Genomic DNA, 27,821 nt, shown 5'->3' with positions numbered 1-27,821 from the left:
CGCCGTGTCACAGGCGGCAGCGGCGGCCCCGGCCCGCAAAGGAGGGACCCGCTGTCACGGCCCCCCAGCGCTCAGGGGCAGCGCTCGCTCCACTACCCCGCAGCCTTGAGGCACGTTCCCGTCGCACGAAGCCCGCAGTGCGGGAGGAGCCGGGGTACGGGCAGACCCTCACCTTGCCGCTGCGCGCCATCGCGCCGGTTTCAGGACGCGGTGCGTTTTGCTCAGCGCTCCGGCCGGGAACAAGGTGGCGGCGCCTCACGTTCCGCGGGGCGGGCAGCGCCACCCAGCGGCGGGCGGGAGTTGGGCTCGTCCCGGCTCTGCCCCATCCCCGGGCCCCAGCAGTGGGGAGGGAACAGGTCCCCGACCGCCTCTGCCCCATCCCCGGGCCCCAGCAGTGGGGCGGGGACAGGTCTCCGACCGCCTCTGCGGCGGCGAAGCGGGAGTGGCACTGCCTCGCCTAGTACCGAGGGCGGTGCGGGACAGCTGTGCCAGGTACGGCCCGGCCGGGTGAGAGGGAAGGGCGGTGTGAGGTACCCCCTCGTCTTTCTCCTCAAATCGTCACAGCAGCTCCCTGCAAAAAGCCGCGTCTCGCAGGCATGGCTGGATCTGCGGGGTTGGTCAGACGGCGTGCGGCGCATAGCCAAGGACAGGCCTGGTCTGGGGGGCTGGTTCCCTGAGGAGCGGCAGCGGCAGCGCCAGGGAGGCCTCTTGTCTCCTGCCGAGCCCCATCAGCCCCCGCCCCGCAGGGCTCCCCGGTGTCCTCCCAGCACCCGGGAGTCCCACAGGACACGTCTGCTGAGGGAGCCGTTCGTTCCCCTTCGCCCGGCCAGGGCTTTGGGCTGAATGGAACTGTCTGATAAATCATATTCTGCTCATGGATCACCAGTGGGACATGGTGTATTTATATATTTAGTGGCACAATACTAGCTTTCTCCCAACATTAACAACAGAGAGGATTTCTCAACCAAATTGCATCCAGGCTCTGTGATGGAACTGAAGCCTGCTGATTCTATAATTCATGAGATATCATCTGTATCTGGGCACCCATTGCACATTAAATCAACAGCAAAAATGTATAGAGAATGGCAAATATTTCATCATAAATATTGAGTACTTCTTGTTCTGCCTTACCTTCCCTGCACTGTTTGAGAATATCATTACCAGTGTTCTTTCTGTTCTCACTGTATCTCAAACCCCACATTATTATCTATAATTATTCTCAGAGTGCAAAGTGGTGATATTAGTATAGCTACAAAGGAGTAAATATCACATGAACACTTCAAAAACCTTGTTCTGGGAGGCTGACCCTGCAAACACAAGCATTTCCTTTTTATATTGGTATCTGAAGACAAAAATCCCCTTTCCCTCCTTACTACATCACCATGCTTTGGGAATATTGATAATTGAGGGACTCGCTCTTCAAAGCACTTTGCATATCAAAAGAACAGAGCAGCTTGGTGACGTGACAAACATTTTATGGGAAATCTGTAGAAAGAAAAAAACCCCAGAAACTGCAAGAAAAAGCTGTTCAATGTCTTCCTTAACATCTCTACAGAGATTTCAGATTAATCAGCCAAGGAAATCAGGTCTGCTTAATATTATTATTATTCCTGATGTTGTGTTAGTCCCTGGGAGTGCTCACTACAAGACCAAAAGCCCCCCTTTGGGCTAGCAATCAGGCAGTCCCTCACCCCAACTGATTTCTAACATAGCTTGCAGCCTACACATAATGCAAGACATGTGCAAACACACACACATAAATGGGAAGAACTGAGAGAGAAGAATTGATCAACTTCATCAACAATAGCTTTTCACAGGCCATCAGAAAAGCATTTTGCCAGGCACTGTAATCAGTCAATATTTTACTTTTATGCTAGGGCTGGGAAGTAAAACCCCAGCCCTGACAGCTGACATAAAATACTGACACAAAACACTTCATAGTCCACTTTGAATCCAAGATCTGACACAAAAGCTGAATCCCAGGCTTTGGTCCAAACTCTCATAGCTAGAGCAGTAATTGTAAACATCACCCAGAGAAATGTAATTGGGGTACATACTAGGAACCTCTGCTTTGCAGAAAGGTTGGTGTGCCCAGCCCAGCTACAGCACCCTATTCCCTTACAAAGCCTAATGACACCTGTAGCCATGAAACTCCATCTGTAATTTTCCAATCCATTACCTCTCAGTCTGGCATAAACAGGGTCTTATCACTCTCTTAGCAGAATAAACAATAAACCCAAACTTTCCCTGTTCGCACCTTCACGCTGCCAGATTTCCTCAGAGCAATTTCCACCATTTGAAGGAAAACTGGCTAATCCTTTCTGAAACAAACTTGAATCCCCATTTCCTTTTCAATTCTGCACGGAGCTTCCTTATAGGCAATCATCAGATCTGCATAACAAACTCCATCTGGGGGCACTGGGGCTTTCTTAGCCTGGATTAAGTCTTGAAGATCTTTGCTTGTAAACACTTGCCAAAAGATGCTTGTGATTAATTGTCCATTTCCATTTTACAGAATGTCAGTCTCAGGGTATAAATAATAAATACATGATGTCTCTCAGGACTCAGCATTCAGGGTGATCAGCTGTAATCTCGTTTGCAACAGAGTCAGACCTTAGTCTCAGTGAGGTTCTCACTCATTGCTCTGCTTTCTCCTTTTTTTGGTTACATTTCTTCACCCAGAAAGCTAAGCCTGGATTAAGTAAGCGTGCACTTGGGAAGTGCCAGTTAGGGGCCTGCCTTGTGTTTAACTTCACTCAATGCTTTTACAAGGCAGCACAGAAAATGGCTTCCCTGTTTTGTGACAGGAAGGAATGTGTTATCCAGAGAGATGCAGCTGGGACCCAGCTGCTTACGGCAGCTCTGACCAAACATGAATGGCTTTGACGTAGAAGCAGAAAGATGAATTGGCTTTTCTCCCTCTTGAAGCAATTGCCCACAGGATAAAACTTTGGATAAGTGCCTGTGGAAAGAGGAATAACATAGCCATCTGGGATCTAGCCCAGTAGTTTTGTTGAAATAGATGCACAAAGCAGAACTTTCCACAGAAGAATTAGCTTTGCAATCATTACCCATTCTTCGCCTGGGTTCATATGTAGAAGTGGACACTAACTGCAACATGAGGAATTATGAACTGAATTTCCTACAGAGATCAGTGAAGCATGGCAAGGACACTGTGGCACCAATCAGCTTTGTATTTCTACAGGTACAAACTTGGCAGCAGGCTGAAAGGCAATGTAGACAGGTAATTGGCATCTGAAGCAAAGCAGAACTTGGGAATGCCTGTTGCATCTTCCTGCATTGGGCTTCATGAGGTGTGTGTACACAGTTGTCTTCTCCCAAGAGGTCTTTCTAAACACCTGCTTGCAAGCACATGCCAAAACTGTGGTACAGACCAGCACTGGTATTTATTATGTCTGTTTAGTGATTCCTGATGGTCCTTCCCAAGAGGTACAAACCTAATACATGGTCTTTGCTTAGTTGCTTCTGTGGAACACACCTGCAGGGAAAAGAACTCAAACATGGGTTTCATTCTTTAAAGCAAAACTGGGCTTTGACATTGAGGATCATCTCTAAGTCCCCAGAGCTTGTGCTGAAAAATAATAGTAAAAAAATTCTTCCGGGGATTTAACAGCTCCCATCTGTTGGTCTGCCTTCTCTGTCCATTTTTTGTTTAGTTCATGCAATAGAAGAAAATGAGTCTACTAAGAAACATAAGGAAATTATTGTGGTAGAAAAACTAGAAAGCTAAATAGGAAGGATTATGCCACACCATCCAACCTTGCTTGAAAACACAGAAGAAAAACATAGTAAGGAGAACTAATGAGTTATGAAAGTATATTGACTTGGAGTGGGTCCTACCCGGCACATTCTAGCCCAGGGGCTCCCAAACTGTGGCAAATGGGTGGATCACAGCTGATACATAAACTACTTCAAAGCAGCTCACCTACAACTCATGATCTCACAACACGGCAGAGGAGACAGGGAACGCTTCTGAAATGGCTCCGCAAATTCTTCTGCATGAAGCTCTTACAGGTCATAGTTCTGCTTCCAAAAGACACCATCACTGTTGCTTTTCCGCTTCACAGCCCCAACTCCAGCTGCTGATTTACAACCTCCTGTTTCCCTCTGACCAGTCTGTTTCTCTTCTCCAGACTATCTGGTTAACAAACATTTCCCAGGCAGAAAAAAAACTTCCACTGGCTGTAATACACCCGCAAAGGCCTTATTAGGTCCAGAGAGCACAAAGTCACAAGCCAACTGTGTTTACAACCTTTTTTCCCAATTTACCTTTATCACACTATCATGGCTCACGTTGAGAACCACACTCTTCTGTAGCGTGCACGTACCATCCTGCAGAATTACTACCCATCCAGTAGTTCTTCCACCTGATGATCATCATTTCCAATGAACAGAATGGTACATTTACCTAGGAAATGGTGTCCTTTTTTTTTTTTTTAGTTTTTTAAGTTTTTGGTTGTTTGTTTTGTGTGTGTGGTTTTGTTTGTTTCAGAACATTTATGAAACTTGCAGTGACCTTTTTAAATTTCTGATCTTCTCAGCCACTGTACTTGCCATCCCTCTCAGTTTGGTGTCATTTCCAGTTTTCATAGGCACATTTTTTTCTCCAGCTAAGTCATGCTTAGCCTGAGATGGCTGCCTCTGGGAGTAACCATTAGACACAGCTCTGTATATAACATTCCAGCTGCTTTTGCAGTTATTTTGTCGTACATCAAAATATGCAACAGTTTCCAAGCCTGCTTTTGAGAATCTCACTCGAAACAGCATCAAAGAAATCATTTACCGTGATTTTAATAAGGCTATCTGAAAAGCCTGCTTCTCTCTCACAAAAAAAGATTGATTTGACATAATTTGTTCTTTTTTTAAAAAAAAACCCTTACTTTTTCTTTTACTTATTATCTTATAAGTACTTATAAATGATTTAATAATTTGTGTTGCTAGTTTCTAGTAACTGAAACATAAGTAGTACTTAACTCCCTACCATCTTTGCACTCCCCCATCCCCTTTTACAAGTAGATATTATATTTGTAACATCACTGATGCTTTCAAGGAAAATCATTATTTTTCCTGAGACCATTTTAGCCAGTTTTATATTTGCCTTGAATTAAATTCGCTTGACTCAGCTGATTTGAAAACATCTCCACTGTTTAAGCACACTCTTGGCTGTTCCTGTTTTACCTTGCATCACTTTTTGCTGCAGGTGACCTTTGTAAACGGACAGGCTTCCACAGCTGTCAGTTATTTAATTAGCTCAAAAGGCAGAAGCATATGCTGTGGGTTCAAAGGTTTTAGCCCAGCTGAAACCCATGTAACTATCAGGAGAAATCTATATAATAGAATTTAATTTTACTTCTTCAACATGTTTTCTTTAAGAAGTAAAGAGAACGTGAAAGGTGCAAATGTTCAGCTCCAAGATGTGAGGGAATTCTGGCTTTAAAGTTTCTTCTACAACCTTAACCAAGTACTTTGTGTCTGTATATTATGAAACAGACTCAACTACAGGAGCAGGTACTTTTTTTGTCCTGTCATAGCCTCTTTAAATACATATTGAGATAAAATCAGGGTTGTGCACCAGAGGAGTCGTAAGACTTTTGCCTCATGTGTTACAAAAACTGGGAGATATAGACTGAAAAAGGAAATTCTTATTATTATGATAATTTAATTCTTAAAATGTCATTTAGTTATCTGGTTTTGTCCAACAGGTTGCCTGTGTTCTGATTTACAGATCACTTGAACCCAAGTCACTCACCAGCAGGCACTGGTTATGTGAGTTACATTTGCTTAGTGCTCAGTTTGAGATGCAGCTGGATCTGCCTAAGTGCTGAGCATTCACAGGTGTTCATGAAAGGAGCTTCACTTTCAACACAGAAAATGCCTCACTATGTTAAATGTTTAAAAAAATCAGCTGCAAGGCATCTCAGAGGGGCACTGAGACTTCATAGGCATTTGTAGCTTTTAAAATCCTTGTGCCTTTGTTGCCATACAAGTTTATCAGCATTTATGTCACATACAATTGCAGGGGGAAAAAAGAAAAAGTATTTATGTAGAGTACTTACATGTGACAGTGGTATGTATTATTGAGAGATGGTTTTGCACGATCTGTGCAAACGAGTTTCAGCCACACTTTGAAATGTAAGGGCAAACCAAAATGCTGGATAGGCTTCTCATTAAATACTTTCCCATGCCCCTGCTATACAAGCCTGGCAAGCCAGAGAAAAATAGCGTGAACACCTGTGACTGAAGATTGCTTCAGTTTGCATACCTGTGAGGAACAGGGAAGGATTACTTTTCTATTAATATATTAAAAATTGGCATAGTGTAACTTCTTAGTATTCGCCATAGCGCTTTCGCGGCACGAAAATGCATTTCTAAGGCAGAAAAAAAATTCCGCAGTGGGCTTTTTCCCCTGATTTTCAATTCAGCCACTGGAGGGCAACATGATCCCAGTCTCCTAGGCAAAGGAAGCGCTGGAGCCTGCAGAATTAGGTACTGTGCACCCAGAAAGCATCACCAAACTGCAGAGGAATTTCTGCCTACAGGTGTGGCAGAAATCAGACAGTAACACCCTTCCCCCCCATGTTTTTAAAAAATATTTTTACATTGTAATTTTTTTGGAAGGTAGATCTATAATTTCTTCCTACACCTGAAATCTATTAAGCTGGGCTTCTGCTTAGGGTGATGTTCTCATGAGTTCTAAATCCATGGATTAGCCAAAGGATTTCTGAAAGAGGCGATGCGAGACCCGCTCAGCCTGGTATCACAAGAGCTGAAATATTTCCCCCTGCTAAGTGACTGGAAGCCTGACGTGTTTTTACTCTTGAGATAACTCTGGCAGACTTTTCTGAATTAGTTGTTAAATCCATTACAACATATGATATATTTATTACATTTTAGAGGACTATCAGCAGTGTAGGGTCTGATTTTCTTTAAAATTAATAGAAATAGTTTGGTGTGATTGAACTTCAGAGCACCTGGGTTCCTGGGGAGAACCAGGGAGTTCATGTCAGATGTTCTTACTTTGGGGAAAGCAACAGCCCAGCAAAATAGAATCAAATAGTATTTGAAAAATGTTAAAGCCGGTGTTTTAGGAAGAAATTATAAATACACACTAGGTGCCAATAAAATGAAACACCACCTTAGAAACTGGGGGAAAACACAGGCTGCATTATAGGACACAGCAAGACAACATTTTTCCCACAAGTCTTGTATTGGCTGCTGCTGTTTCAGATTGTGTTATTGCAGAAGCAGAATCTCATCCATTTTGTTCTCCACGTTCTCCTGATTTCAGAGTCTTTATCTCACCTTTCTCTGTGCAGTAAGTCTTCATTTGCAGCCGTTAGCAATCCAGCTGTGTTTTCAGCATCTCTAGAAAGCACCTTCCTGCAGCAGAGTTGTTCTGGACAGGCTAGCTGGGGTAACTCACTGAGTGAAGGATTTGCTTTGTGGATACACGAGGATAAGCCTTTAGTATCCTCCACGTTTCTTCCTTCCCCCACCAGCATCATGCATGTATGCACGCACACACGCTGGCTAATGGTCCAGTTTAAGCCCTGTAGCACAGGGATTTGTTCCTTATCCAGCCAGCCAGCCAGCAGGAGGGGATGGGGAGAGTCTTCAGCTCCGAAACAAGGCTCTTTCCGAGCTGGGAGAGAAGATCCCATTTTAAACCCCTATTTATTTGCCTGCACCTGAAAGCAGATTGAAAGGATGGAAGTTTGGATATTTGGAGAAATATCAGCCTTAATGCACTTTAAAAATGGAGCATTGCAAATATGGAGGATGGAATGTCACGTTTTAAGGCCTTTAATGATTGTGAGTTCCCAGCTTGTACAGCTTGGGAGGACAAAGCAGCAGTGTGAAGAAGGGAGCTGCTATTTGAGAGGAAAGGAGGAGGGATTAAGTTTGGGTTTTATTTGTGTAAATTGATGCTAATCCGTGATACTAGCAGATATGTGTCAGTGTCAGATGTAGAGGCAGTGGAAGAATAATTGCACGTTTTTCCTGTCAGTTATTTTTTGCAGGAATTCCTTGGAGGGAATGGAGTCATCAAGATGACAACTGCTTATTTCTGCAGTTTTTTTTGTACTAGACAAAGCAGACATTCAGATTTTTTTAACCTTCTGTTAAAATAAATGTCAAATTTAGCCATCAAAAGATGCTTGATTTTAGGGTGGAATTGGAGCCTCTGAGCAATCCTTCTGTAATGATGGGGCTGGGTGAAGTCCACCACCACATGAAACTCTTGCCTCAGAGTCTGTTTCAATACTAGAGTTCATCTCTTCAGCGGGTGTAATGGCATTGCAGAGGAGTCGGTATTATTACCTGCTCTGAGTCGCTAAAGGTAGCTCTACCAACACATTTGGTGAGAAGGGAGATGTCACACTACATGTGCCCTGGGATGATACTGCTTACTGTGTTAAACATTTAACTGCTTTTTTTTTACTACATGCAGATAGTACGAATTATTTCTGCTCGTTTCTGAAGTCACAAGGGAGCTCATTTGAATAAATTAATGAAGGTTAAAATTGCTTGTGTTTATTAATTCTGTGTGTAACTTTTACATGGTTAAAATGTTAAGGAAAATCTCCATTATGATGGAAGGATATTCTAGTAATTGCCTGTAATTATAAGGGCAGCTCGCTAGAAATACATTTAAATACGTCTTAGCAAAAGACATTAGAAGGTGACACTTCCATAGATTAGGGCAAGTAACGTATTTTAGGAAGAAAGACTGAATAAATGGAGTGCTCTCCTTAGGGCAGCTACCCCAGGAACTGTTGGATTCATGCCCAGCATTGATGCTAGAAAAGCCGCTCAGTTTACTTATGATATTTGGGGTTGTTATGATTGCAACTGCAGGTGATTCAGATAGCCAGGCTAGAATATATTGACATACATTGTGTTATATCACAATAAGCCAGTTTACTGTTATTTTGTAGTAGAAATAATTTATTAACTTGCAGTATCACTGTAGGAGCAGAAAGAATTTGGCATGCATATGAAGACAAAGGTATCTTGAAATATATTAGCCCTAATATACATTTCTGATGGAGGAACTTGCAATAAATGAAGCCCTGAGGGAACAGGTTGCTGGGAGGTGGGCTTGTATCTTGTTTGCCAGGTAGAACATACTATCAAATTCTCTAGTTATCTTTTTTAATCTTGTGAAGTTAAATTTCCAGCTTAAAGAAATGGTTGGAAAAAGAAGCCCTAAGACAGAGAGATCGCATCTGAGCAGAAATTTTGTATCTTAGAGGGCTCCAGGTCACATTCATCCATGGCATACCTGATTTCAGTGGATGCAAAGCACAACAGATTTTAGCTGCTCTGTTTTGGTGGGGAAGGTTTTATGTTTTAGCTCACTAAAAGCAAGGGCATTTTTTTAACACAGGCACAAATGCATTGTTGGCCTGGCTCAAGTGTTCTCTGTATTTTAATGCATTCTGACAGACTTCAGCTACTGTGTAATGACAAGAAATTAGGGAGACTAAAAGTTAAAGGAGCTGGGTAACCAGAGGAGATCCATGAGAGCCCCTCAAGCCTCTTTCCCTGAGCTGCCCGTTCAAATGCAGCCACATTTCACCCATTTATGTGAAAGGATGCTTAGGGGGCTTTTTGAACCCCATGGCAATTTACCCTGTTATCAAACACACAACCACAAGCCCTCCCTCATCATTAAGTGGCTGCCTGTTAGAAGAGAAATCATGCTTTAGTACTTAAGGCAAGCAGACATGATGTCCCTTCTAATTCACCAAATTAATTGAAAAGTCCTTTTTTGGATAGCAGTATTTGGAAAAGGTCTGTATTCGCTTCTCTCTTGTGAGTTCCCATTCCCATCCAGGGAATAGATTTAGAAGGACAAATCTACTCAGAAATGAATCCACATTAAGCTAACTGCCTCCACATCAACAAATCTGTCAGTTCTCAAAGAAACTGGGATGTGTAAGTCACCAGGCAGAATTAGCACCTTCCCTACCCCTGGTGGAAACACATGATGCAGTCATACAGGTGTGTTTTGCCTGGTGTAAAGGTCTTCAATAGGAGTCTCTCCCACTGCTAACCATTATCTTATAAAATTATCACCTTGTACCTCAAAGATGAGAACTGTAAAGACTAATAACCTAATTCTCTGGGCCCCCTACCTCCATCCCACCCTGCCACATCCAGGAAGCCAAGTGTCCTTCACCAGCTTCCTCACTGGAGGTGGGAAGTCCCACATGTACATCTCCCACATGCGGAATCCTGTTCCCCTGGCAATGTTTGCAGCAGGCAAGAGCCCCTTCCTGGTAGCTCCACCTGCTGCGTTGGATGTGGCACCAATAGTTTGAGGAAATGACCTGCAGGTAGCCTTTTGGCTCAAAGAGCTGTTACACTGAAGCTGTGCTAGCTCTCAGCTAGGAATTTCATTTGGTTTTTCCAAAGATCCACATCTCCTTCTTAGAAGAAAAAAAAAGTCAATTTTTTGCCTTGTGCTAGCAGGAGGGTAGGACTGTAGTAAGACTGTGTGGGAGAGCATCAAGGGTGCCAGTTAATATTTAGACACCTCAAGAACTGCATTGGTGGATTGTCCTTTGACTTATCATAATAGAGACATGTCTGGAATTCTTAGGGGTGGTAAGAAATCCTCCCAGCACAGCTGTAAATAGCAGCTCCAAGTCAGAGACACGCAGACCATATTTGTAGAGTTCAATGTACTTCCTATTTTGGTATGGAAGCGTGTCCCTCCCTACAGGTCCTTGGGGCTAAAACCAAGCAGATACTCAACAAGTGAAATTAAATCAAGAAGTTTTCATTCTTGTGCTGTGAAGTAAAAACATAGAAGAACCCAGAGTCCAGAGCTATGGCAGTTCTGGATACACACAGGTTAACAAGAGGTAAAACTGACACCCATTTCAGACACACTTTAAAGTGGGTCTTCAAAGATAGTGATTTGTAATCAATTATGAGCATAGAATGACTGTGTCCATCCACCATTCTGTTTTTAACACAAAGTCAAGCAGAAGCATGAGAGCAACACTCTTCTAAAGCCACATATATCTTTATTCTCCACCCAGGCCAGCAAGGATGGGAAAAGGGAATGCAATTAAAAACAACAATCAGCAAACACACACTATCTTAGCTTAAAAAAAATCCTTCCAGACTGAAGCAGTCAGAAACACACTCAATAATCAGAATAACTCTAATTCCCTGCACTTTGACAGTGGCACATATGCAGAAATTACTTGTGAGTTTCTGAAAGCAAGGGTAGACCAAGACAAAAATTTGTGCTTTCTTCTGTTACAACAAGTGATTATGATTATATATTTTGCAGCAGGCAAACGACTCTGGGGGACAACAGGCAAGAGAGAAAGCTATCCAGAGTTGTTTTGAGAAAAGTTTGAATAAAACTTTTACAAATAGCACCAGAACTAGCCCCAAGCTTGCACTAGCCCCCACCAAAATCAATGGCAGAACACCCTGACTTCGGCAGGAACAGAGTCAAGGTTGGTTAAGCATAAAGAAGTAGGAAACATACGATATTCCAGTGTATCCCCAGAAAGGTGGAATCCAAACCAGAAGCGTAGCTGCCATGGCAGAGAGAGGGTAGCATGACTTCTCTGATGCTCCTTTGTGTCTATATAGCAGTAAGAGGCACAGATTTAGGTTTGTCTCCATGCTGGCAGGCTGCTTGCAATCCTGAAAGCAAATCCTGCAGTTCAGCAGACATTTCACAGGGCTGTATTCTGTAATGAGCTTGTGTTTAGCACTCAAGGCCTCTGTAAGCTGAAGGCTCTTTGTGTTGCTGACCCCAGCCTTTCGTCTAGCCTTGAACAGCTGCTCTTTGGCAGTGACAGCTGAATTGGGTTTTCTCCCTCTCCAGCAATGCACACTTGCCAGCCGTCCTTCCCCCAAACCCACTTGTTTGCCTCATGCTGGGGCCAAGATACACAATCCACTCCTTTCACGCCAGCAGTGTCCCTCTAGGCAAAGCACGAGAACACTTGCCAGCAGGCCAGCCTTCCCATTGATGCTTGTTAAGCATTGCTTTTCCCACCCTCCAGCCATGTGGAAGCCTGTGATTTCCACGTGAAGGAGTATTAAGCAGAGTGGTTGCACTGGCTCAGTACAGACTGCCAGCACTGGCATGACTTATCCTCAGCTTCTCTATGAATTCAGAGGCATGTCAAGCTCCCTGATTGAAACAGCCCTGTGAAACACATTCCACTGCTTGAACGGGTCCCAGGCATATGTCAGTCTCTTTGAACCCCACTGAATTACCTGCCATTGCCTCACAGGTTGGGGTCTTTTTTTTTTTTTTTAATGTGGAAGTTGGTCATTTTCTTTAAAGACTTCACCAGTAAAAACTGAAAGCTGTGCATCAGGAAGCAGCCAACACAGCCTGGCTGCACCTGTACCTGTAAAGTGTAGGGCCAAGCCTGCTCTTGATATGTGGCTTGTGTGCTGTTCACACTGTTAGTCCTCAAGCCAGCACTAAGAGGCTGCTTTGGCTGGACTTCCCAGAAGGAGATGGACCCAGGGACTTAACAGCAGGAACTTAACTTATTTCTCAGTGTCAGGCCTAGAGCATCAATCAGACGGACTGCTTATACATCACAGGTTTCCAGATGTCCTAATCAGGACAGCCAGTCAGTGTAGTCTTGACCCTATCCTTGAAATGCAACACAAAGCACTAGTTCCTGTGAAATCCAGCTTCTGAATGCTTCTCTTTACCATCCTAAAACTAGAGCAGCTCCCCCTCTGGTAGGGAGACTGAGGAAGTGAAACACACAGACGAGTGTCTCTGCAGCCTGACTGCACGCTACCTATTACCTACCTACATGCATGCAAATGATGGGCTCCTCTGGGTTGGGGCTGAGCCAGACTTTCTAGCAGCACCAGCTGAACTAGAGCATTCAGAAAATTAATCATGTTTCAGATGTGTAACTCAGTTACCATTAGAGTCCGTTATACCTCTCTTTTATTTGTCTCATGTCCTCCTCAGGCCAAAACCCCAACAGCCAATCAAGAAAAAAAAACTTTTCTGCTAGTCATTTTTTAAAGAGACATTTAAAATTTCTCCAGGCTCTGGTGGACACCTCTGGTCTGGAAGCCCACTAAGATGCCATGCAAAGTCTCAAAAGGAGGGAAAACAATTATGAAAATGAGGGGAGGAGCATGTATAATCCATTGCTTTTCCATATAATTAACCAGGAAGTGTGTGGGGGATGCAGATTTCCAGAGCTGAGGCACTAATGCAGTTTGCACTGGCAGTAACAGACAGGTGCAGGGACACCCCTGTTCTGAAAGGGAAGGTCCAGCAGCTCTTCCATAAGAGCTACTTGAAAAACAGAATGGCCATTTCAGTGAGACCTTCCCATCCCAAGCACCTTCCACTTCCCTAAATAAAGGTGCTGGCAGTCCACACTTGCCTTGCAGTGCCATGCCAACTGATCGCCTTTCCTCAGAGCAGATGTTTCTTCCCTACAGTGCAACTGTTGGCACTGCACACTGCATACCACTCCCATAGCCCACTGCTTCTAAGCAGCTGTCAAGAGACCAAATGCAGGTGTGTCCTAAGCACCTATTTGTGCACCTCCAGTCTCCTGAGGGTGCTTGGTGACATTACAGAGCAAGCCCTACTCTTCCATCATGTGATGGGTGCATTTAAAGTCAGCGTAGAGCTCATGTGTCTTTGTCAGAGGCTGTGCTGCCCTCTCCCAGTGAAAGGCTGGACACAACTATTGTGGTGGTCTGTTTTTCAAATTCTGACAGTGTCTAAGTGGCTAGCCTACCTGGAAGGTTTGCTGCACTTGTCAGAAGGCCTGGAAATGGACCCTTTCTAGGAAAACTGCAGAAAAATCACATTTTGCAATTTAGCCTTTACCTCTGAATGATTTCCTAGCTCCTGAAGGTCATCCCCCAAACAGAGACTTCTTTTCACCGAGTTGACAGATCACTGTTATGCCCCATTCTGTAAAAGTGAAGTCTAACTTTACAGAAGTGGACTTTTCAGCATATATCTCTGCTACCCCACAAACAGACAAAGCCCCACAGACTGGGATTTTCTCATCATTCCCAGAAGTTGTAATTAGCTAAAACAGATGACAAATCCTTGGAGAGCCATGCACCTCCCCACCCAGACCATGTGAATCTAGCACACTTGCATTCTGTGACATTTAAAGAGCACTCCCAGCCTAATATTTTACTCATTAAGTTTGCGTTTAAATATATATATATATATATATAAAAAAAAATCTGTGTGTTATTTTCTAGGTGAAAACCACTCTCATATGACCAAAATAGTCATCCAGGACAAAAGCTCAGACTGCCGAGGTCTCAACCCCCTGTGCAGAACTCTTGCCAGAGAGACTACCTGAGATATTGTCAGAATCTAGCAGCTCGACAATGCTGTACGGAGAACAATCTTCCAAACCCAGCTTGCTGCAGAGCCAGCCACAGAAGCCCTTCTCCATATCCCTGACAGCACGCCACCAGTACCCAAAGGACCATGCTACCTGGGCCACAGCTGAGTACAGGCCTAAGGAAAAAGACACAACCATAATTATAATTGGGTAGAAGATGATCAAAAAAGGACAAAACGTGATTTTGTGCCAGAAGGTCCTCTCTTCATTGTACACCAAGAAGATGTTGTACCATGTAATGGTTCCATAGTAGAATGAAACCACAAAGGACACTACAAAAATTACGGGGAGGCAGATGATGGTCCAGAGGATGATGTGGGGTCCTCTGTCCAGCCCAACATCACATTTCTTCTTCTCGGGTACATCCTCTTTAGGCGGTTCCTTTGACTTAGCCAGTTCTTGCAGCTCTTTGTCCGTTAATGTGACATGGATGTCCACCATCTGACCCTTTTTCTTTCCCCTGGTGATTGTTCCAGTCAAGGTGACATATCGGCTGTCTAAAGGCATGTTCCAGACACCTATGAATACAGACAAACTCATCTATATCAGTTTTATTTTCTGTACAAAGTATTTTGTTTAAATCACCAATGACCCCAAAGACAATTAGATACTGCATATAGAGTTATAGTTAAATTAAAAAAAAAAAAAAAAAGATGGAACACAAAAAGCAATGCAGTATAAAGATTATCACAGAACAAAATGAAAGAGGAGCTAATCAGGATGAAGACAGGAATTCCAGGTGACAGAAATAACATGGGAGAAGACTCCAGCATCTGCACTGGGGCCAATATGTGAAGGGAAAGTGCTGCAGGAGTAGATGAGAAAGAGAATAGACAGAGTAAGTGCATAAAAAAAGGTATGCCTATTTTGTCAGGTACCCTCATAGATTTATTCCAGAACAGCATGGACGCTTGGGGTGAATTAGATAAATATGACTAAGGCTCTTGTTCTGGAATAAACATATTCACGCATGGAGTTATGCTTGAATAGCTAATATTTCACTTAAAAGTTGCACTGTGTCACAATCCAAATTAATTTTCAAAGTTTAGAAAATCCTTACAAACTCTCATGTAATTATATTTGCATTTTAAGGGATCAACAAAGGCACAAAATAGGAAAGTCTTGGTATGTGTGTTAAAGTCACAAACAGGCTGCCTTACCTTCCAAGTGACATTGGTTTAGCATGGTCCCTGGTGTGGTACTGGCCATTAACTCTTCTATGAGGCTAAAATATACTTTCTCCTGGTTTTAATTCTGACTAGCTTGGAAGGAGGTCTTCAGAAGCTCTTAAAAGGAGGCTGAGCAGTTTGAAGTGGCCCACAAAAATAAGAAGGCAGCAGATAAGCCATGAGAGTAGGAGTTGGGATCATGGGGGAATCCAGTGCGGCTGATGGACCAGGAGAATTCATTCACATTTAAGCCCCACTCAGCATGCACCATTGACCACAAGAGGATTAGCCATCGCACCTGCCTCCCACACATCTTCCCTGCAAGGTTATCCAGGGCAGACATCAGAAGTGAAAGTGTCTCCAAGATGCCCCACAATGACCTTGCCAAATAATCACTCTTAAAGAGGAAGCTGTGCTGAGAATATGCAAACAGAAGGCAACAGCAAATCCTAGATAATAAGTAAAACTCCCTATCACAGGTAAAGCCACTAAATCCATCTGCTTCCATCCTTTCACTGAACTGGCAGTTGTTTAAGACATGGACAGGGGAATTGATCATAGCATCACTGGCTTAAAACATGTTCAGCATTTTTCTCAATCAACTCGAACCAGCACATACATTTAAAACCAAGAGTGTGGCAACAACCAACCTCTGCAAAGAACTGCAGGAGACAGCCCAAAACAGCCTTTGATGCTTTTTATCAGTGTGTTTTCATGTATGAACTCAAGTTGTCCTTGCCTGCAGTCTTAGAAAGGGTTGGTCCCACAATCACTTCCATTTGATCTCAGTGCACAGTGGCATCAAAAATATGTTTACAGAAAGTGGGTGTTCCCAGGAATACATACCATCTGCCATGGACTGACCCAGGAACTTAGAGCCTTCTTCAGAGCTCCTCTCCCCTCCTTCTTCATCTGCTTGTTCTTCCTCCACCTTATTCTCATTCTCTGACCGATACACTATTATTGACTCGGGACGGGACTCTTTCTTCTTCTTTTTCCTCCGGTCCATAGTGGCTTCCCCGTCAAAGGTGACAGCGGTTGCCACAGCCCTTCTCAGGGAGCCACGGTGAGGGCTCTGGCCTCCAGACTTGCTCTCTTTCTGTACGGTCTCCTCCATCCCACTGCTGCTCTCAAGCACCTCACTTGGCATCTTTTAGCACTTTTTTCCAATCTAATAGCTCCTGCACTTACAAGTCATTGATTAGACAACAGTCCCGTGGATGCTTTGTTTTGGTAAGATGTCCCACTGCTGACATCCAAACTACGCACTCCATTCCCAGCCTAAAATAAGAGAGAAGTGTCTTTTTGTTACCAAGCACACAAAATTGCCAGAATTTTCCTACAGTTACTTCCAACTGGTTTAAATGTCATGTGAAGATCCTTACTACTGTCTTGAACATCAGTTTTACTACATACATACATGTTTTGTATATCACCTAATCCTAATTCTCAGGTTCCAATTTTAAATATAATAAAGCAAAGCTACTAGAAAAGGAAAGAGTATTAACATTATAAGAAGAGATTAAACAAGCATGGCTTACTGGGTGATTTTAACATTCCTCTGCAATGCTGGAAACAAACAGAAAACAATAGTTTTGGCCCACATGTGTGAGAATGAAGAAATGAAACCATACAAGAAAAATAAGTTGCCTGATTTAAGGGGCTGGCTGGATCAGAGGCAACTGCAGGAGGAACACTGCGCTCATCCTGCAGTTACAACAGCCCGATTGGTGCCGGCCTTTCTCATTTTGAGGGCCTTCTGATTTACTATTGCAAGGATGTTACAAAAAGTAATCAAATGATGTGGAAATGAACAATGTTTCAAATCTTACCAATTTAGCATTATGTAATGCTGTCAAACCTTAGAAATATAGTATATACAGTGAATTAAAGCAAAATTACTATTAAGATGACTTCACTTGGGAGGGAATTGGAAACCACAGCAAAGTCTTCTGATTGTGCAGGGAAAACAACCCAAATCTTCACCAAAATTTGTGACAAATATAAGGGCTCAGTTTTTCACTCCTCATTCAAGCAAAATTAACAGCAATATCAAGTGACACTGTTATCTATGGGAAAGGTGCCTAAGGAAAAACCATATAATTATACACACATTGGGGCAGACAAATCCTGTTCCATGAATGTGGAAGACGCAGGATTAATGGTTCTCAGATTTCATAGCACTTAAGAAACTGATTGTGCCAAGTATTCATGAAGTATTTAGGTACAAATCTGAAAACACTGAATAATGTTTTAACAGCTCTGAAGAGCTCTGTTACATTAACATTTAACATTTTTACATTAACATTATAAAGAATGCACATGACCAATACTTAAGCTTCAGCCTAGTATCTGAGTCATCTCTTTAGCAGAAAACTAAGAAATAATGTTATCATAATTTATAGCCCACACAATGCTGGGGAAATTGTTATTCTTGAACAGATGCTAGAAAAAAGTTGAGCATTTTTAGATTGGGCAATATGGTTCTGGTCTTTCCACAAATAGAGTATTTTGCTGGTTTGTTTTGAAATTTGTTGCAGAACTTTAGATCAACTATTTATGCCTCACACATTTACATACACACACATAAATTTCAATGTTACCACTTTAACAGCTAAGACTGTGGCCAGTTGTCTGTATGTGGCTTTAAAGAACTCAAACATTCATATTATTATTTAGAATAAACTCACTCGTTGTAGTAAATTCATCCAGGAGGTATAATACGCTCTAACATTTTTCTGTGAGGATCAACAATAAAACTTCATATTTTGCATCTATGAAATCCTAAAATCACTTTATTGAGCCCAATGAGCACCTGAGACAACAGTGAGATTCCCCTCCCAGAGGTGGTGAAAAGAAAGCAGGCCTGGAGCCAGAGAGAAGCCACAAGCATGGCTGCTGGGATGATCTACTAGAAGTGTGGATACACAAAAGTTGATTTGGGATTATATTCCTAAAGTTCCTGGCTGTAGTTCCACGCTCAGTCCCTACTGCCTTGAAAATGGGATGACTTGCCAGTAGCATCTAAAAATAACACAAAGTTACAGTCAAAGATTTGTGGTTGGTCTTTTTTTTCTTAGTTTCTCCAGCTGTGAACTTGGTTAAACCCACAGCAGATGATAAGCTTATGTCAGTTCTCAGTATAATGCCAAAGCCTACAGGACTCTCTCAACCTTGACCATGCAAGGAGGAGCGAGATGATGTTACTTTTGAATCTGGCACTGACAGGATCGCTGCTGGAAACCCACGTCCAGTGCTTGTGCTCACTGGACAGGCAGGATGCTGATTAATAACCAGAAGATACTGATGAATTATTTTGCTTTGTTTGACATCTCCATTCCCACTACGGGAGCTATTGCACTGTGAGTTACCTCCAAGACTACAAAGAAACACCTCAAAAACAGGGTTATCAAGTGGTGGCAGCTCAGTTTCTTCTTCTCATGCTCCTGAGCTGAGAGGATGGAATGGGCAATGGGGGACAAGCCCCTATGAAACGCCGTTACTGTGGCTGGGTCAGAGCCCTTGGGATAAGGAAATGAAGGAGTCCGGGTTATTCTGTTTAAAGTACAAGGAGGTAAAATCTGATGTCAGTCTGTCTACATCAGAAACAAAAACATGATGCAGAAGATCTCTGTTTCCAGTGGAGGAGGGGGATGCAGTAAGATAAAAGCTGAAAGATACAAGTACAGGGCAGACGTTAGGTGGGTGTTTTAACCAAGTGGGTAGGTATCACTTGATGTACATCATGGAGGGCTGTGGAGAGTTGTCCCATCACTGGAAACTTCCAAATCTGGACTCGGTATCTTGGCAGCAGTTTGGTGACCAGTACTTGATCAGAAAAGGTGTTAATGTGGAGAAGGCCTCTGGCTTCTATTAGGGAGCAATCAGACTGAAAAATCACAGAGATCCCTCCTGATCTTAAGCCTGTTTTCACAGTACACGTTCATTCTTTTCTCATCTGTTTTGGCTAATGGAGCAGCTGGGATACCTTCTGCCACCTGGTACACACCTTCTGAACACAGCAATTCGAAACACCACCATCAGCCCCACATCCCCCAGGGATGCAGGTGAATCATCCAGGATCATGCTCCAGTCCTGTTTTTCCTGGGAATATTTTCTCTCTAGTTGCAAACAAAACATGGGCTCTTGCAGAAATCACAGTAGTGTCCACAAAGCTTATTTTTTCTCTCTCCCTTTTCTTTACATCCTGTAAAAACAAGGCCAGCCCTCAGCACTGCACAGCTGTCCACAGCATCAACTCTTTTGGCCATACACCGAGATCTTAACCCCTTAGAAGCTTTGCTGTGGAGCTGAAGCATGACAACTGCTATGCATCTAATATTAGTGATGTCTCCAATGTGGGAGCACAGGGGCAGACAGGAACCTAGTAATTGTCCACAGGAGGGAAGAAAAAGAAATGGTCACATTTCAGAGATAGCAGGGAACAGTTTATTATCCAAACAATTTGTTATTAACTTCTGTGTGAAAACAGATGGAGAACCCTGGGGAGGCAGCTCTGTAAAAACACTGTAGAGGAATTTTTAGAAGCAGAGTCTTCTGTTACTATGCAGGAAAGCTACTGCTGCTTATGCTTCCCATGACAGTATTAGTCTTTTACACACAAAACAGGAGCCTAAAAACTTGGTCTTGCACCATTTAGGTCAAATGAAGTTTTCTTCCATTGGTTTTCAGGGCTTGATCCTGCTGCTAACAGAAGAGAAATTATCCAGTTTGAATGCAGACAGGTAGGAAGAGGCTTCCCGCAAGATAATAAAATCCTTGATCTTAAATCCCTGTTACAGCACAAGTAACCTTTTTATGGCTGCTCAGAACAGATATGAGAGGAAAAAATGTAGATGGTAAGCAGTGAGGAGCATAAATTTTTATTTTTATAGCCCTATAAAATGTACAACACGCAAGAAGAACTGGCACTGTGTCTTCACTCACATCATGTAGGCGTTATCTGCAGAAACAAAAAACAACCTGTGCTTTAGAAGCACTGAGAGTTGCCCAGGATGGGGAAGAGACAAGGGGAAATTTACCCCAGAGACATACCTGGAGAGAGAGTTCCCTGCCCACAGATCCTTCTTTGCCTGCTCCATTTACTCAATAGCTTTCCCATCCCCAGTCCCTCCTCCACCCAACCCCACCGCTGGTTTCGTGCATGTGTGTGTTTCTGAGGATGCATGTTACCCAAAGGATTATTTCCAATTCCTAGTATTTTTAAAGAGGTTATCTGCTGGCAGATCATACACATGAAAAATAGACGGTATCAGATGCATCCAGCTGTTCAGGACGTATCTGTCACCAGTCAATCATGTTAGGATAAAACACACTGGTCTGATGAAGGACATGCAGCCCCAGAACCTACAAAAACACGTGGCAAGATCTGTGTAAAAAAGCATATTTAATTCAGAACTTACATTGGTAGAGGATGAAACTGTAGGGCTCCCTCAACAGCTTTGGATCTGTTTTAAATACCTAAACAACTCCACATAATCTTTCACATATGCATCCTCACCATACCCTGCTGAAACTAGCTCAAACTAGACTACACAGTTACTTGAATCTAGCAAATACTCAAGGATGTGATGAATGACATGTTAGAAGACGAGGCAAAGACAGCCTGTCCCTATCAGTACTAGCGTCTCTGCAGCTTGTGGTGAGCTTGACAGGGGGATTTATCTCACTGAAAATAACTCTTTTGCATTTTAAAAGAAAATAAAATGTTATTTTTAGGACCATGCAGCTACCCCTAGAGGAAATAACATCTAAGGAAGGAGAGGAAAACTACCCTTTGTGGCAGTGGCCCATTACGCGGCTACATTGAGTTTCTGTATAACAAGAGGCGCAAAGAGAAACGTCCGCCTATGCCATCCCAGCAGGAAAAAGCAAACAGCAAAACTCATAGATCACACCCGTGTTTCCCTCTCTGCTTATTCCACAAGCTTCAAAATGTTTTCTGGAGAGAGACAAGAAAAACAACTGTGCTCTGGGGGTGCATCTGAGCAGGAGCAGGAGCAGAGCTCAGGCTGGACTGCCAAAAGCAAATGATGGCACCAGAGCAGAGCGGACAATGCAGTGAGATGACTCATGCCACCAAAAAACACTATTGGTGTTTGCTAATGGAGCCCCCTGCCTCATGCCTTCCCCTCAGCAGCAAAGGGTGCTAAAAGCAGAGGGAGGAGTGGGCAAGCAACACAATCTCTGCAGGCAAGCGCCAACAGACCCAAGCTTGCCCAGTTCTTGTGATGCATCACTGGCACACGGCTCCTGCCTGTCTGGCCCACACTAACAATGCTGAGCAGCTTCTGGACCAGTCCCATGGGCAGGATGAGTCGGACCTGCACTGGCCAGGGCAGGTTAACCACCATCAACGCTGCACCTACAGCAAGGCTAGGCTTGCTTGGGCATGGATTAAGGGCTCGCTGGCTCCTGGTGCCCTGCTGGGCAGCTCAGGCCCCTTGCTCTCCCCACCATCCTTCCATGAGACACCCAAATGCTGACAGTACTCTATAGATATAGTGAAAACAAAAAAACAAGTAGCGAAGAAAGGCGTTCCCAAGTATTATCACTAAATTTTTTCTGGATGACATTTTCAAGGGATTTTTTTAAAAGTCAAGGACATTTTACAGAGTATCTGGTTTATGAATCAGTTCTTTTTATTTTATTCTGCTGTTCCATAACTTTTCCAAATGTCACAGAATAATAACTGCTGTGTAGATCAGTATTACTCAAGGCTGGAAAACAGCATACAAGAACAGCTGTGCATTTTTATTTGATATTAAATGAAATGCCTAATCAATTTTCTTGCATGCCAACTTTTTTCAAAATCTGCAAACTGTACTATTTTTTTTTTTAGAATGAAAGTCTGAAGTGCTGTCTCTCCATTGTGGCCCCACTTCTTTGTCCAGACTTCTAGAAATAAAACTTGAAACAAAGGACTCAAAGCTTCCCACTGCCTCCACAGGGATGAGGACTGTTTCTTCATGTTTATTATACTATGCTAAAAATGTCAGTGAATGGCACATGCACATTAGCTTTTAGAGAGAACCAAGGCTTTAAAATAAGAATGACTTGGAAATGGAGGTTGGTTTTAAATCCTCAAAGTAATCTAAGTGGTTTAGATAAGAATCTTGAATAAACTTAACATATGTCCCTAAATACTGTAGGAACAAAACCTCAATGATAAAGTGGAGTCATGCTTTCTCTTTTCCCCTGCTTTACCCCTCACTTCTGCATTTGCCAAAGCAGTGCATCCTGCGCCTTGAAACAGCAGGTGCCCATTTTAATTCCAAACCCACTCACCAGGTCACTGTTGGATTACAAATTACCATAGGAACAACTGAACCAAGTGGCTCCCACCAACTCAGGCCCAGCATCCTGCTTCCACAGCAGGGCCCTTAAGCTGGGATCAGGTGTAGCATCTGTTTTTATTGGTATAAGACCTGATCCAACCTCAATTTGAAGCCTTTATATTAAACAGCATTGGAAGATGCACTAGAAGCTTGCTCCACACATCAAACGAGTGTTGCGCTTCCTCTAAGCATCCAAGCAGTTGTCCAGAAAAAAGCAACAACAGAGCAAGCATGTAGTACATGAAAACAGAGTTTTAAACCTCTCACCTCCCTTCCCAGAGTGCAGAGAAAACTCCTGCTACACAGCGTATATCCACACACATATGCAAGTGGAAACACTGGGAGTTGCTAAGTCTGAAGAACGCAGAGCCATGAAGCACGAGTGGTGGGTGAGAAGCACTTGTGCTGAGGTAAGACAGCCCAGTCCAAGCTAGCTAGAGACCTGGCTGGCAGGTAGTTATTGCAGCGAAAGACTGCAAGACCTCCAAATCCTTTTCTGTGGGAATCATGCAGTGCTCTTTGCCAGGAAGTTTTCATGCATGCTGGACTCCTGCCTGACCATAACTAAAAACTAGGATTTCTGTTAGCACCTCAGGCATTTTTTTCCCTCCTTTCCTAATCATAAGATCCCTGACCATCTCAGTCTCCTTTCCTGCCCTGCTCTGTGCTGGCATGATCAAGCACCCAAGTGCTTTGCTCAGACAAAATGAGGAGAGATCACACAGAAATACCTGCAAATAGAGAGCAAGAAGCTGCAGCTGTGCAGCCCAATGGAAAAACCTATAAATTGTAAATCCAGTCTGGAAAGGATTATCTGAAAAATATTGACACCAAACTACATGCTACAGTTTTTATTTGGGCAAGATATCTGGGGGCTTCAGATTGGAGCTTTCTCCGCATTACACCCAGCTACAGCCCAGGAATTGCCGAAGAGCCAAAATGCACAGAGAGAGAACTGGAAGATTCCCTTGGGAGTGATTCAGGGTTGCTTAATGCATTGCACAGTAAATATAATCTAAGATATTTAGACAGTATCTCCAGCAGCAGGAATTAGTTGGCTCAGGGGACTCTCAACTGGATACAAGTGCAGATACAGATCCATGATGCCAGGGTATTAAAAATGCAGGTCTTTCAATTGCAGACAAGTGAATGCATCAGGATCATTACTATAGTATTAGCAGGGTGTGTGATTATTTAGAAAACCTGCCTGTGTACCAGTTTCAAAGTGTTTGATGCTGATATTCTACATCTTGTACCACTACAAACTCTGCATTGAGTGGATTCTCCATCTTCAGTATCTCCGGTATGTTTTTAATTACTGGCGTGAAGTTCCTAGGGATAATGTTGAAAGGTTGTAAAATCCTGATTATCTCCTAATTAGTCTGAAATCCCCTGAGATACCACTGCAAGTAAAGTACCTTTCCGGAGGGGAAGTCCCTAAAGACATGAATCAAGAGCCTGCCCACCAGCTGGAGCTGACCAGGAGGTGTCCTGACATGACAAAAGTAAGGAAACAGAAAGGCTCTCACTTGCTGGTGAGAGATGACGAAAGTAAAAACAGCCACAGGAGAGAATGCACAGACAGGAAGTGAAAGTAGCAGGGATTTCCAAAAAGGTATTTTGTGTAATCCCACAGGAAGGTCCAGAGAGGTAAAAAAACAGAAACTCATACCAGTTTTCATCTGGTTTTGGCTCACTCCTGGCATTTCTTTTAATAGGTATGGGGGGGAAGAAATTAGAGTTGTTACACTTCATGCAACTTGGTATCCCAAGAGAAGAAGGATGTGAACCTGGAGCATCCATAAGAGTGGGGTTCTGGGAAAGCAGAGCCTGCTGGAGTGCAAGACTCATTCTTTCTAAGGGCTAACTAGCAGAAACCCTCTGACAGAAATTGTCTGCCCTTAAAGTTTTATTTCTGGCACTGAGATGCTTTTCATTAAATCTCCTCTGCTCTCACTGCCTTGTGAGACTGCTGGCCCCAGGGATTCCTCTCCCAGAGTTTGGATCCCACGCAGGTTTCTCTCCTGTTTGGAGCTGTTTTCTCACATCAGGTTGGTATTCAACAGCTCTGAGACCTTCCCACTTGCCAATGTGGATTACAAGCCATGGGAGGGCAGAGAGCCCCTGAAGGACAGCAGGCGATAAGGAATTATAAAGGCAGTACATAGCACTGTGAGGATTTTTAAAGCACAACAGCATACCGGACTGGCAGGTGTCATCAGCTGAATAGCTGAGCCACAGGCTGGCAAAGCACAAAACCGGCTTTTGACAAAAGTAGCCTTTTTTGAAAACACAGAATTTCCTGTTCATCTCAACAAATTGAACTAGTTCATTCAAAGCCAAGACACAATTTGGGAGCTGTAAAAACAGGAAATCTAGTTTTTGCCTCTTCAGTCTATAAATAAAAAACTATATGTTGAAGAATGACATGCTAATCATACAGCCCTGAAGGAGCTGACAACTAAAAAAACCTACTGATTAATTCTTTTTCCTAAATGTGTTATTTTGATTTTTGAATGGTTCATATTTTAAGTGATAGAGATACCAAGGAAAAAAATACAGATGGTTTTTAACTTCAAAAAATGAAGACTCCAAGGCTTTAAATGCAGATTTATTTTCTTCTAAATGCAAGCCAACACATACTAAATAAATAAATCAGCTGTCTAATCAGGCACTATTTCCTACTATATAAAAATTAAGAATCTGAACATTAAGTTTAGAGAATAACATAAATATGTAAGGAGAGCCTTCTGCTCACTGAATTTACCACTATGGCTGCTGCATGTATTAACAGACCAACATGTTTTAATGCTCCCAATAAAAGAAAATGAACATTCCTTTGTGAATAAGGAAGTACAACTGTAGGAGAAGATTAAAACTGATTTCAGTTAATAAGATTTTCTTCTTTTCAGCTTAAATAATTTTGAATTTCAACCACTGGAGTAAAATTGATTCATACAAAGGTACACTTTGAATCCTTGGTTCAAAGGCAATCCACACAACAGTGAATAGAAGCCACTGCCTCACTGAAAACATCTGTGAGCGTTGGTTATTTCAGCTCTGTTCTTTGTAGAAAGGTTTTGTACCAGAAGGGGTGACCCTCCATTGAATGCCAAGGAATGGATGTCTCCTTTTCTCACCTCCTTACTCTCCAGTCTTTATGCCCTTCCCCTTTCTCCTCCCACCCATCACTCACAGAACCTTAACTCATGTGTTCAGTCCCTTATTTATAGCATTTCTATGGCTATTGAGAAATGCCAAAACCCAAGTGATTTATTCTAATAGGAATAAAAATCATTTGATAATGCTCGCCAGGAAGAACATTGAAAACAGCCAAGTCATATGAGCAGGAAGGCCCACCGGATTTTCCTTTGTGGCTTGTGGCTCAGTTGGGATGGCAGGCAGGTTGGAATATGAAGATCTAGTTCACTAGCACAGATGAGTGCTTCTCCCTGGGATTAATTAATGGTCGCTCTGATACAGCCCGCCTAAATATGTAGGGCAGCCAGAGACAGTTAATGGGGATCTGTGGAGTCTCCAGATTGTGAAATATAATTAAAGGGGAAAAAAAAAAATCTTGCATTGTCACCCACAGTGATTCACGTTTTGCCTCCAGAAAGTAATACTGTGCTTTAAAATATTTAAGTATTCTGCAAACATTAACCCACCCAGAAGGCAACTTTGCCTAACAGTTGCCTCACTGGCCTAAGTCACCATGCAGAAGTCTATTCCTTTCTTGTCACCCTTTGTTGAATGAGTCTGGACACATCGTTAACTTCTCCGTGCCTCCCCTTCCCTACACTTAAAGCTAGGGCAGACAGCTTCCTTTGAAACACACTGCATTTCAGGATGAAGATGCTATCTTACAGTTGTCTCTGATTTAAAGTATTAAACCTTAGAACATGTTCAGGGACAAGTAAACAAATCCATTTAACAAATGAGAAAACCAAAACAGACTCGACAGTTCTCCCACTTTACTTATATGTGTCTTTTAAAAAAAATTCTCCGTCTCTTCTCAAATTAGCCATCTCCCCTAGGGTGAAAATAACAGGGCAAAATGGAGATGTACCTTCAAACATCTCTTCTATTGAAAAGGACAGAGGAGATGCCTGGAAAGATACTGAACATGCACACACGCTCTTGGGCACATCAGCACTGGTTAAAATCACCTGCAATCGACAATGATGCTCTGTCACTTCACTGTGGGATAGAAAGGAAAATAACGTTGCCTTTCCTCTGTGTCAACTGAGTAATTAATACTGAGGTTACTGATGGGCATTTTAAGAGAAAAAAAAACAAAAACAAAAAACATCATAAGGGCATTTTGGCACTAAAAGGCTACGTTAGGGACACCGCAGCCCTCACGGCCTCTTCCCGACAGAGTGCCCGTCAGGGGCGAGGACCCTCCGCCCGCGGGCCCGCGGCAGGACAGCACCGGCAGCTGCCTGTGCCGTTCGTGCCACCTCCACAGCATCACACCGGCTTCTCCGGGCTGGGGCTCCGCGCCCGCGCTCCCGAGGGCATCTCCCCGCGCCGCTGGGGAAGGTGACCCGAAACGGTACAGAAAAATATTCAACCCCCTCCCTTCACGGCAGACGAAACCGCGGATGGTGGGTTTGCTGCGAGGCTCCCGCGGGCAGGGGCGACCCCGAGGCAGCAGGACGCTGCCTGAGGAACCGATCCCTCCCCGGCGCCGGACCCGGGCATGGGTAACCGCCCCCCTTACCTGCCCCCCGCGGGCGCCCGGTGCCGCGCTATGCCACGCCGCAGGACTGCGGGATGACCCGGCCGAGGCCCCGGCACCGCTGCCAGTCCCGCCGCCTGCTCGCCGATTCCGGCGCTGAGCCCCGGCGCGGGCGGGGCTGCCCGTC

At 43.5% G+C, this 27,821-nt stretch overlaps 2 protein-coding genes and 1 long non-coding RNA gene across 5 annotated transcripts in view; 1 reads left to right on the top strand and 2 right to left on the bottom strand.

Moving 5' to 3' along the window:
- XRCC5 (X-ray repair cross complementing 5) overlaps positions 1-443 on the bottom strand; it is a 50,947-nt gene extending 50,504 nt beyond the window's left edge. Inside the window, exon 1 of the mRNA XM_065070660.1 lies at positions 173-443. Coding sequence (XP_064926732.1) covers positions 173-379 — 207 coding nt within the window. The 5' untranslated portion in view covers positions 380-443. The remainder of the gene's footprint in view (positions 1-172) is intronic.
- On the top strand, positions 335-14,968 carry LOC110360099 (uncharacterized). Its single transcript, XR_002415750.2, has 2 exons — positions 335-492; positions 14,275-14,968. It is a non-coding gene; the product is annotated as an uncharacterized LOC110360099 (long non-coding RNA).
- TMEM169 (transmembrane protein 169) lies at positions 11,312-27,815 on the bottom strand. Of its 3 annotated transcripts, none has more exons than XM_065070669.1 (4): positions 27,677-27,815; positions 27,020-27,150; positions 16,439-16,873; positions 13,989-14,941 (listed from the first exon to the last, which is right to left on the bottom strand). In XM_065070669.1, exons 3-4 carry the CDS (start codon positions 16,740-16,742, stop codon positions 14,322-14,324), a joined length of 924 nt encoding a protein of 307 aa, XP_064926741.1. In that variant the 5' UTR covers positions 16,743-16,873; positions 27,020-27,150; positions 27,677-27,815; the 3' UTR covers positions 13,989-14,321. The 3 variants fall into 3 exon arrangements, with proteins under 3 accessions (XP_005498629.2, XP_064926741.1, XP_064926742.1); XM_065070670.1 differs by having other exon boundaries at positions 27,020-27,119; positions 27,677-27,801; XM_005498572.4 differs by lacking the exon at positions 27,020-27,150 and having other exon boundaries at positions 11,312-14,941.
- Positions 27,816-27,821: the final 6 nt, after the last annotated feature.

Source organism: Columba livia, chromosome 7 (assembly GCF_036013475.1).
Source record: "Columba livia isolate bColLiv1 breed racing homer chromosome 7, bColLiv1.pat.W.v2, whole genome shotgun sequence".
In the NCBI taxonomy this organism is placed as follows: domain Eukaryota; kingdom Metazoa; phylum Chordata; class Aves; order Columbiformes; family Columbidae; genus Columba; species Columba livia.
The sequence above is the reverse complement of the archived record's forward strand: the minus strand, read 5'-3'. Positions and strand labels throughout refer to the sequence as shown.